At 42.2% G+C, this 11649-nt stretch overlaps 1 protein-coding gene and 1 pseudogene across 2 annotated transcripts in view; both read left to right on the top strand.

The window, feature by feature from the left end:
• Window positions 1-4088: 4088 nt before the first annotated feature.
• Window positions 4089-11649, top strand: part of LOC129546407 (uncharacterized) — a 72879-nt gene continuing 65318 nt past the window's right edge. Inside the window, 2 exon segments of the mRNA XM_088830474.1 lie at window positions 4089-4373; window positions 4965-5048. Coding sequence (XP_088686600.1) covers window positions 5034-5048 — 15 coding nt within the window. The 5' untranslated portion in view covers window positions 4089-4373; window positions 4965-5033.
• The window catches only part of LOC148774279 (uncharacterized), a 44869-nt pseudogene continuing 38204 nt past the window's right edge, over window positions 4985-11649 (top strand). The window contains exon 1 of the transcript XR_016035935.1: window positions 4985-5048. The product of XR_016035935.1 is annotated as an uncharacterized LOC148774279 (transcript). The remainder of the gene's footprint in view (window positions 5049-11649) is intronic.

The following is an 11649-nucleotide window of genomic DNA, read 5'->3' as shown; positions in this document are numbered from 1 at the left end:
ATAGAAATTTGTCACCTGCCCTATTCTGTCTGTTACATCATTCATAAATTCATCTCCAGTGACTACTTTTCTTCATGACAGTGTGAAGTAAAAGGCTCCTCTTGGCTTGTGACAAACTGCATTCATTGGTTGCTCTTCCATCTGTGGTGGGTCCTAGGAAAACTGCCCATTTTGAGTAACTGTATGACAGTCCTTTTAAAGTTTCTTTCTACCTCTAGACAAAATATGTGAGTGAAGTGGTAGACAAACTGCTAAATTTCTAGGAACACTGGGGACAGGTTTTTATTTCCTGACTTCTAACTTCCTATCTACTGGGAGCTACAGATAGGACCTTCTAAATACATTTCTAACTCAAATACTTTTTTCACTTCAGAAAGCAAAACCTCCCAAAATGAAAGAACGCACATCTCAGGTTGACTTCAAAGTCTCTCTTTTCCTTCTATGATCTCGTATTAAATATCTTAAGTGTATTTGCCCCAATTCTAAAATGCTAAAATATTTAAAATATTCGATTACCTGATAGAATTTTAAAATAAACTTGCATAAAAGCTTAACACATTTTCTACCATATTATTAATAGTTGATTCAAGCTATAACAATGTCTAGATTACATAAAGAAATCAGTTTAAAAACTTCTAATTGGAATATAGCTGTTTTACAATTTTGTATGACTGTACCACAAAGAGAATCAATTATACCTTTCAGTCAGTTCAGAGGCTCAGTCGTATCCAACTCTTTGGATCCCCATGGACTACAGCATGCCAGGCTTCCCTGTCCATAGTCAACTCCCAGACCTCACTCAAACTCACGTCCATCAAGTCAGTGATGCCATCCAGCCATCTCATCCTGTGTCGTCCCCTTCTCCTCCTGCCCTCAGTCTTACCCAGCATCACGATGTTTTCCAAAGCATCAGCTCTTTGCATCAGATGGTCAAAGTATTGGAGCTTTGGCTTCAGCATCAGTCCTTCCAACGAATATTCAGGATTGATTTCCTTTAGAATTGAGTGGCGTGATTTCCTTGCAGTCTAAGAGACTCTCAAAAGTCTTCTCCAACACCAGAGTTCAAAAGCATGAATTCTTTGATGCTCAGGCTTCTTTATGGCTCAACTCTCACATCCATACATGACTACTGGAAAAACCATAGCTTTGACTAGAGAGACGTTTGTCTGCAAAGTAATGTCTCTATTTTTTATTATGCTGTCTAAATTGCTCATAGCTTTCCTTCCAAGTAGGAAGGAGGAAGTAGGAAGCCTGCAAGGAGATCCAACCTGTCCATTCTGGAGGAGATCAATCCTGGGTGTTCATTGGAAGGACTGATGCTAAAGCTGAAACTCCAATACTTTGGCCACCTCATGCGATGAGTTGACTCACTGGAAATGTGTCTGATGCTGGGAGGGATTGGGGGCAGGAGGGGATGGGGACGACAGAGAATGAGATGGCTGGATGGCATCACCGACTCGATGGACATGAGTTTGGGTGAACTCCGGGAGTTGGTGATGGACAGGGAGGCCTGGCGTGCTGTGATTCATGGGGTCGCAAAGAGTCGGTCACGACTGAGGGACTGAACTGAAATGATAGATTTATTAATCATGAAGGTGCTGTTGGCACACATATAGTAACCCTAAAAATCTGTGATTTCTGTACGGAACTCCCTAATTTCCCGTATGTCTCTGCAATTCCAGTCATTAGTTACATTAAACATCAGGTTTCATATCGCTTGGATTCTACAATAACAATCACTGTCACAAAAATTACACTGTGATTTCCTTGGTGGTCCAGTGACCAAGACACCTCTCTAGCAAGGCTAGCTGCAGTGAGGACGGGGGTCGGGTGTGGGGGGTCGGGATTGGGGGGAGGTGCCTAGGTTTGATCCCTGATCAGGGAACTAGATCCCATATGCCACAAGTAAGATCCGGTACAACCAAATAAATAAATATTTTTCAAAAAGAAGTACACTAAGTTACATTAGGAGGCTTTGGGAGCTGACACCTGATAGCACCTAATCTCTCTTTAATAGCTCCATTTAATGTTTTGAAGTATTCCTCCTTCCAGGGTTGCTTTGGCACTGGATTACTTTGAGTCATAACACTTCGTTTTTCCTGTATGGTCACCAACCCAGACTCCCGAAAGCACCTTTTTCTTGCAGATTCTTGCCCACAGGGTGAAACAGAAAATACTCACTTAATATCCTAACCTAGCCCGGATACTGGGTTCAGGGTGCTGGTCACGTCAAGCTGCTCTTGTGACAGGGAGGAAGGCAGCCAGACCCCTAGATATGGGTTTGTGGTCCTGTGACCTCATGTCCCCTCAGAACTGCAATTATCTTTTCACCTGTGTCTGCGATGTGAGACAGGCTTGGGGAACGGAAATTATTTGTGAAAAATTTTTATTGCTCGGTTGCTAATGATAAAACAAGAATGAAAAGTTTGTACCGATCATCTCCAAAGGGACTATTGAATTGCTTGGTGAAGGTTCTATTCCCTTCGGTCCCTGGAGACAGACAGGGACTCACAAGGAAGCAGTAGGAAATACTGAGGTCTAACAAAGGAAGGGAATTTCATGTGTCTGCTTATATAGTTTGTATCCATGAGAAGTTCTTCATTCAAAAACGAGTTATTTTCTATTCTTGAGACCACTGAACTGTGCCTCCATTTAGGGTATGAGTAGAGAAATGGAGCCAAAGCACCTGAGAGGGATTGTCAAGAATTTCTCCATCTGTCATTTTACAAAGGTGAAACTTTCATACCGCATTGTCTGAAATGTCATAGAACTTCTCAAAAAGTATCTTGAGGCAAATACCTCCTGTTTATAGTTAGGGTTCAATGTCTGATAGATAGAAATCCCCACATAATTTCCACTGTAGTCTGGGATAGCAGGTACACCTTAGTGACAAGTCCCTAGAGAAAGATTCTCCTAGTTCTTAGTGACCAAAGTCATATTCAGAACCAGAGTTTCCAGCAGGGAACCGTAAGATTTGACCTACTGATACTTTTATCATGAAAATCATTATCAATATCCTCTACTTAAAATATGTCCCCACTCACAGATACTTAAGAAACATATTTTCTTTTCACTTTGTTCAGACCCCAAAACATGTGGGATCTTAGTTCCCCGGCTAGGGAAGGAACCCCAATTCTGCCTCGGAAGGTGGGGTCTTAACCATTGGACTGCCGGGGAAGCTCCCAAACACACTCCCTTTAATAAGTAATTTAATATCTTGACACACATTTTCCTTTATATTGTAATTAATGCTTTCTGTGTAAGAAATGATTAAATCCTCAACTCTGAGATCTTAGCTCCCCGACCAGGGATTGAACCCACATAACCTGCAGTGGAAGCACAGCATCTTAACCACTGGACTACCATGGAAGTTGCTAATCTCACATTTAAAGAGAAAGGTGTACTCTCCTGGGATACAATTGTCTGTGGGCCTCAGTTTTTCCTGTCTTGTGTTAAATCTTCTCCAGATTATCCTTTCAAGGACTGGGTGAAGAGGAGGAGGTTAGGAAAGAAAGCCAACAGTGGGGAGGGTGTTTGGGAAGCAAAGTGAAGAGCAGTCGATGTGATCCACGCGCCCCATTTGCATGTCCACTTTTAGCACAGAAAGTCCTCTGCTTCTTAGAAACTTGTTCAGTCCTGGAAGAAGCAGGGCAATTGGTTGCTTCAGCAGGAGCAACAATTAACAGAGGCAATGTGTATAGCAACATATTCTGACAGAAGTAATGCTATGGCATTTCTGTAGTTACGTTATAAACGACAATGTGGATGCCGGTCTCCCTCGTCCTTTCTGGAAACACTTCCGAAGGGAAAGGCCAGCTGCCCTGTTGTAAGTAGGTCTCTGGTTACAATTCCTGAGGCTTCCTCCCAACGGAGCATCTGAGTGATTACATTCTACTTTTCGTCAATGAGGAGACACCCACCTTCACAACTCACACAAAGGGCTTTTGAATTTTCCCCGATTTTCAACTTGCTGAAAACATCTCGGCTTCCCATAGCGGCAGCTCTCAAAATTCGTCTCTTTCGCCTTCAGCTGTGTGAAACAGTAAGTTAGAACAGGTAGGAAGTAGCTCTCTTCCAGAGGAAATCCAAGAGATTTAAAGGCATCAAAAGGCAGAGAAAGGGAGCACAGCTGGACAGAAGGGCCAACAGACACAACCCTGACAGGGGCCCGGGTGAGGGGGGCCAGGCTCCGCCCCCACTGGCCCCGCCCCTACCTCCCGGCGCTTCCGGCCTCGCCCCACCCTCTCCGCTTACGTCGCCTCTCGTTGGCCGCGGCGGAGCGCACTCACCTTCCCTGTGCCGGATCTTCCGCCGGCGCGTGCGCAGTATCCTGCAGACCCGGAATGGAGTGAAGTGATCGACCGAGAGTTCTGGTGAGTTTGTTTGTTTAGGACCCGGATCTCGTAGTCCCTCAGCCTGTGGTCCTTCACACGTGGGTTTCGGGGGTCTCTGTGGACGATCAAACTACCGGGACCATTTTGGCGTCCCCAGTGTGTCCTCGCATCGCCGTGAGTTCTTCAGTCCGTTCGCTTACCTGCCGGGTCCCTGGGGCCCACGTCCGCTTGCTGTTAGTATCGTTCTAGAGCCACGTCCTTCTCGGGCACTAATACCTTCTAACTAGTGGCCGCTGCTTCAAGTCCTGCATTGCACAACCCCAAGGTCCCTGATGCAGGAAGAGGTGAAGGAGGCTCTATTCTGTATGGAGTTTGGTCAGGGTCTCGCCTAAGGTTTGAAGGGGAGGGTCAGCCTAGAACGTGTGGTTTTCACAGGCAGGGCCGCGAGTTCTGAAGAAGAGTAAAACTAAAAGCACCTCGTTTGATTCTGTGTTCCAAAATCCCTGCTGTATCAGTGGCCGTAGAGGATTGTGTTTTGTACCTGTTGAGATCCTCCCTCTGTGTGGGGCTATGTTACAGGGACCTCGGTGTATTTTTCTAAGTATTGAACAGCCTATTTTGAACACTCAGGGGTCACTTCCCATGACTGATCTTATCTGAGAAGGAAGGCCAGAGGAAGAGGAAAGCAAGGAGTCAGAAATGACTCATTCCGAGGTAAGAGGCATAGTCCTTTTGTTTCTTGGTTCTGTCTCTCTTTCCTGAAATGCTGTTTCTTTGGACTTGATAAGCTTCTTAACTTCTGAACGAGTTTGTTTGAATTTACCCTAGGGTCATGATCCCTAGGGACCCATTGCCCTCCTGGCACATCCGTGTGACAGAAAACAGAGTATTGCCAGCTAGAGAAGCTCACTCAAGCTTTTAAGTCCCTAGTTTTTATTGGGGTTTAGCTACATAGGCTTGATAACATCTCCAGCATTGTCCCCTGCTTAGAGGTTGGGCAAATAAGCCCACCTGGCTCAAAGCCCCAAATCTCTAGTCACTTCCTTTCTCTTCGTGAAATGGCCAGCCTCACAACCTGAGTCATCCCATTATTAAACTAGGGGCCCACCATAGGTCATGTTAGCATAAGTAATCAGGGCCCACGGAAAGTAATAAAGCCATTTCAGTCACTAAGGAAATTCCAAGGGAAAAAAAGACTTAAACTCCAAGAGTAGTTAACAAACTTGCACAACCTGGGGACCAAAGCCAGCCATATTCTTTTTTTTTTTTTTTTTAGTTTTAGTATTTATTTAGTTTTGGCTATACTGGGATTTTGCTGATATGCTGGGGCTTTCTCTGTTGTGATTAGGAGGCGCTACTATCTTGTTGTGGAGCTCTGGCTCTAAGGCACGGGTTCAGTGGTTGTATTAATAACTAGCAGGCTCTGGAGCAGTGGGCTCCAGTAGGTGTGGCACACTAGCTTAGTTGCTTCAAGGCATGTGGGATCTTCCCTGACCAGGGATGGAACCCGTGTCCTCTGCATTGACAGGCAGATTTCTCACCACTGGACCATCAGGCAAGTCCCTAAATTCTTTATTACACAAAGCTGAAACCTAAATCTTTCCTGTATGCCCTTTGAGTTTTTTCCCCCCCTCTGATTTTTGTTTTTACCTCGGAATACATCACCTGTTGCATTATTTAAAAATATTTTGTTTACCTTCTATTTTATTGTTCAAAATAATGTCCAAGTCTCTCTTTAGGTGAGCTTCTTTGGCTACCTTGTAACTATTTTGCATCATTTGTTTTGAAGTTTTACTAGTCTATACAATAATAACTTTATCTGTAATTTGGCAGAATTACACATTTACAGATTGTAATTACAGAAACCTGTAATTTCCCTCTATTTAGGTTTTCTCTTTTAAAAGTTCAAAATTTTGTTGGCTCTCCTAGATATAGCTGAGACTTATATTTGAAATATCCATGTTTGTTTTGAGTTTGAATTGTTCTGAATTTGCAGTCACTGAAGTCTTTATGTCACCATGTCTTTCAAGTAAAACTTGTGATTTTCAGACTTTATGTGCTTCAGTAAAGGTTTACAGTTTCTTCACATCGGTCTGGAAATGTGTTCTAAATAGGTGTCATGGTATATTTGCTAATAAGATGTAGACTGTTTCTCATGTTGTGTTTTTGATCATTCCTACTAAAGAGAAGAAATTGTTTTCAGTGAATCCAGGTGGCTCAATGGTAAAGAATCTGCCTACCAATGCAGGAGAACTGGGTTTGATGCCCAGGTTGGAAAGGTCCCCTGGAGAAGGAAATGACAACCCCCTCCAGTATTCTTGCCTGGGAAATCCCATGGACAGAAGAGTCTGGATGGTTACAGTCCCTGGGCTCGCAAAGTGTTAGACATGATTGATGTGACTTAGCATGCATTCATGCACAGTTTGTAAATTTTTGTTTTACCATAAATGCTAAAATACACTTGAGTTTTACAAGAAGAGGTGGATTAAAAATGTTTCTTCCTAAGGATCTGTTAGTTATGGAAGGTTGCTTTTAAGTGTGTTTGTGCATTTGTGTGTACAGACAGAAACCTAGAGTTTATATAAAAGCCATCACCATTTCATGAATATTTATATTTATTCCAACCTTTGAAAATTGTTCTTACATATTTTCCATGGCTTTAGGTTATTTCATTCTAGTGAAATGAATATGTAGTTCCATTTTAATATATGTATGCATGAAAATGTTCAATGATTTGATCACTTATTTTTCTTGTATTTTGTATTCTTCACAGTTAGAGAAACTTCTGTGAACGTTCTTTAGAGTTGTCCCTATACATTTTTCTGTGTATTATTAAAGTTTAGAGTACATAAAGTGAAGTAAATTTAACCTGTTTAAGGAATGTTTGCTACATATTTGCAAAAAGGTGGAACAACAACAAAACTGATTTTAAATTATTTCCGTTACACATCCAAGACTCTGTAAAAATTCTCAGAAAGATATATAGTATATCCTGAATAGTTCAAATGATTGTTGCTACTGAGGGTGCTATCATATTTGAACTGTAAAATTTGTAAAACACTTGAAGTTCAAAAGTAAGTATGAATGCTTACCTTACTATTGTATTTCATTACTGTTTAAAATGGTATTCATGCAGCAGAATTTTGAACATCACCAGTTAAAAGAAGCTTGTTAAGAATACTAAGAAAACAGTTATGCTTGTTAAAATAAATGGCACATTTCTCCCACTCCAGAGCTCTTGGGTCAGAGTATGCTTTTTAAAAATATTACCTGTTTCCTTGATAGACAATTCGTCCTGGGTCATACAAATACAACACTCAAAAATAAATATGCCCATGTTGTTCTGATTATTTTATCATTTCTTTTCCAGATCAGAATAGTTTCTGAAATGGCGTGTGGGTCATTTCTCATCTTTTTTGGGGTTAGGATTACTGTGGAAAATATTGCTTTTTAAAAATCATATTATAGTATAACACCCGTTCAGTCCTGCGCCCAGGACTGAGATAATGAGATTTATCGCAAGCATGGATTACCTTCAGTGAACTCTTTCCCTCAGGTAAATCTGCCTAGTCACCACCCTCCCTCTTGAGATATGGATTGTCTTCTGACCTTATGACCATTGTTAATTCCTTGGTAATGGTTACTATACATGTTTGGTTTTCTGATCTTTATCATTGTCAAAGAAATTCCTTAACAGCCTATATATGCTCACACAAAGATCATTAAAGCACCCTTGTTCCATCAGCACTTGGGTCCCTGTGTCTTTCTTTCTTTCTGTCTCTCTCTCTCTCTCCCTCAGACTAGCTTTCTGGACCATGGAAACCTGCCGAGCTCAATTTCTTGCCAGGGTTTTCAAGACCTCCTCGAGAGGACGTCCTGTGCCTTCATGAGCGGTACAAGCCCTGTGTCAAGGACTTTATTGGTTTTCTGTGTAAACCAGGGAATATCAGCCTCTTTCTCTCTTTTACTTTCTTATCATTAACTCCGGACCACCAGGTTCCAGTCTGTTAAAGGACCACAACATTCATTTCAGTTCAGTTCAGTTTAGTTCCGTTGCTCAGTCGTGTTTGACTCTTTGCGACCCCATGAATCACAGCACGCCAGGCCTCCCTGTCTATCACCAACTCCCGGAGTTCACTCAATCTCATGTCCATCGAGTCGGTGATGCCATCCAGCCATCTCATTCTCTGTCGTCCCCTTCTCCCCCTTCCCCCAATCCTGGCCAGCATCAGAGTCTTTTCCAGGGAAGGCATATATGAAGTGAAATTCGTTTACAACCCATTTTAAAAATTTATTTGGCTGCACTGGGTCTTCTTGTGGCAGGTAGGATCTTCAGTTATCCTTGTATTTTTCAGGTTCTTTGGTTGTGACATGTAAAGTCTTAGCTACAGCTTGTGGGATCTGGTTTCCTGATCAGGGAAAGAACCAGAGCTCCATGCGTTGGGAGCTCAGGGTCTTAGTCACTGGATCATCACAAAGTCCCCGAACTAACATTTTTTAATGATAGATTCAGATGATAGTTTCCGTAATAGTGCCAAAATACCCATGCAGTGATAATGCATTCCTCCATGTAGTTCTTACCCCATGATTCATGTTTACTGGCTTAGGTGTTCCTGTGAGATTACCATGCTATGAATTTGTTTATTTCCATGTGACTTGAACAAGTGTCTTGGAAAGAAAAAGTGAGGGATGCAGCTAAACTATCACAATTAACGGAGTGACTTCATGTCTTCTTACTTTCTTTCTGGTTTGGAAAATGAACATTCATGTGTGAGTGAGATGCTGGGTTTTGGGAGTGGGGGTTTTCATCCCAAGCCCAGGTCTAATCTTTTCCTGTACACTCCACGCTAATATCACAGAGTCTCATCACAGTTTTGTATTTTCGAAAATGTTTACAAGAATCTTATTAGTCCTAATGTATGCTCAGCTGTATTAACATTTAAAATACAGCTCAGTGCAAATAAAGAACATCATCCTCAAACATTATGTACGTTTTTAATCCATTGAAAATTACCTGAGTGTAGTGACATGAAAAATTTTCTCTCTTCCTCCTAATGAGCATATAGCCCCATTTGAGTGTATGTCTGTACTCAGTGTTGATGAGTTTGAGTAGGCTCTGGGAGTTGGCGATGGACAGGGAGGCCTGGTGAACTGTGGGCCAGGATCGCGAAGAGTTGAATATGACTGAGCAACTGAACTAAACCACGTGTATGAAAATCTTAACATGACTTAATCAATTTTTTCTTCTTTTCTTTTTGCTTTGTTTTTTTTGAAGAACTTCTGGGGAAGGGAATGACTCCCCATTCCAGTATTCCTGCTTGGGAATTTCTTGGACAGAGGAATCTGGAAGTTAGAGTCCATGGGGTCACAAAGAATGGGACATGACTGAGTGATTAAAACTTTTCTTGTCTTTAGTATTCTTTACAGTTACAGAAACTTCTATCAACTTTTCTGAAGAGTTGTCTCTGTGAATCTGTGTTTTATTAGTTAAAGTCTAAAGTACATAAACTGAAGTAAAGTTTAAGCTCTGCCGTTTAATGGCTGTTTGTTAAAATATGTGCCAAACGGTTCAAGATCAACATTACTGATTTTTAGTTATTTCTCTTGCACTTTCAAGGCTCTGAAAAAAACGATCAGAAAGATGTAGAGTATATACTAATAGTTAAAATGATTCTTTCTGCCGAGGTTGTGGTTACCCAAAGAGTGAAGAACAGATAAAACCAAGGAGGGTCTAAGACTGCAGAAACTGAAAAACCAGACCCGTATTGTCTCATGTCTGGAAATTCTTTTCCAGCCCGCACCCAGACCATGACATTTCTGGTGGCTTGTTCGGGGACTTGGAGTCTCTTCCACACCTCCTCGCTTCTCCTTTCTCATAGGGGCCCTCTGCCAACAGGCAACTGCTGTGGAGGCACTGAGGCACTCTGGGCAGGGTTACCCTCTGGTGTGTTCCAAAGGCCCCACTGCTCACTGCGCCCAAAGTAGCTGCCGATTGAATGGGAGAGGGTCTCTCCTTTGTCTTTTTCGCAACTAAGGACTGCTCTCACCAATATTGTGTGGGCACAGGTCAGACACATAAAAGCCACTGGGGCGCCTGCCACAGAAAGACTCCCATGTGAGGATAGGGGGCACACAGAACGGATCAGGGCACAAGGGTGTCCGCCCCCAGCAAGGCAACTTCCGTCCACCATGTCAGGCACACGGTGGTTGAAGCAAAACAGAGACCATTGTCCCCGGGCCACCGCCTCCCCGATATATTGTAAGGCGGATTCCGCAGCCTTCTTCCCTGTCACTTGCACGTCTTTCCCTTTTGGTCCGCATTGATTTACAGGACCTGGGTGTTGCCTCTTTAGTGTATTTGCCCCAATTCTACTATGGTAAAATACGTTTTTATATTATATTACCTCATAGAAATTTAAAATAAATTGACAAAATCTTAGCACATTTTCCACTATATTATTAATGGTTGATTCAAACTATGACAATTTTTAGATTATATAAAGAAATCTTTATTAAAAGTTCTGATTGGAATATAGCTGTTTTTCAATGTTGTACTCCTATACAGTAAAGAGAATCAATTGTAAATATCAGTCAGTTCAGTTCAGTCACTCAGTTGAGTCGTGTTCCATGGTCTGGAGCAAGCTAGTCTTCCTTGTTCATCACCAATTCCCAGAACCTGCTGAAACTCATGTCCATCGAGTCAGTGATGCCACCAACCGTCTCATTCTCTGTCGTCCCCTTCTCCTCTCATCTTCAATCTCCCCCAGCATCAGGATCTTTCTCAGTGGGTTAGTTCTTCGCATCAGGTGGCCAAAATATCGAAACTTCAGCTTTAGCATGTCCTTCCAATGAATATTGAGGACTGCTTTCCTTTAAGATGGAGTGGTGTGATCTCCTTGCAGTCCAAGGGACTCTCAAGAGTCTTCTCCAACACCACAGTTCAAAAGCATCAATTCTTCGGCACTCAGCTTTCTTCATGGTCCAACTCTCACATCCATACATGACCACTGGAAACACCAAAGCTTTGACTAGATGGACCTTTATCAGCAAAGTAATGTTTCTACTTTTTAATATGCTGCCTAGGTTGGTCATAGCTTTTCTTCCAAGGGTAAGCTTTACTTTCATGGCTGTAGTCACCATCTGCAGTGATTTTGGAACTCAAAAAAATAAAGTCTCTCACTGTTTCCACTTTTTCTCCTGCTGCTTGCCATGAAACGATCTGACCGGTGCCATGATCTTCATTTTTTGAAGGTTGAGTTTGAAGCCAGCTTTTTCACCTTTTCTTTCAGTTTCATCAAGAGACTCCTCAGTTCCT

The sequence above is a fragment of the Moschus berezovskii genome, chromosome 22 (genome assembly GCF_049115385.1).
Source record: "Moschus berezovskii isolate FMDL1 chromosome 22, NW_MosBer_1.0, whole genome shotgun sequence".
NCBI classification, from domain to species: Eukaryota; Metazoa; Chordata; class Mammalia; order Artiodactyla; family Moschidae; genus Moschus; species Moschus berezovskii.
Note: the sequence above shows the minus strand (reverse complement) of the source record. Positions and strands in the feature narration are given on the sequence as shown.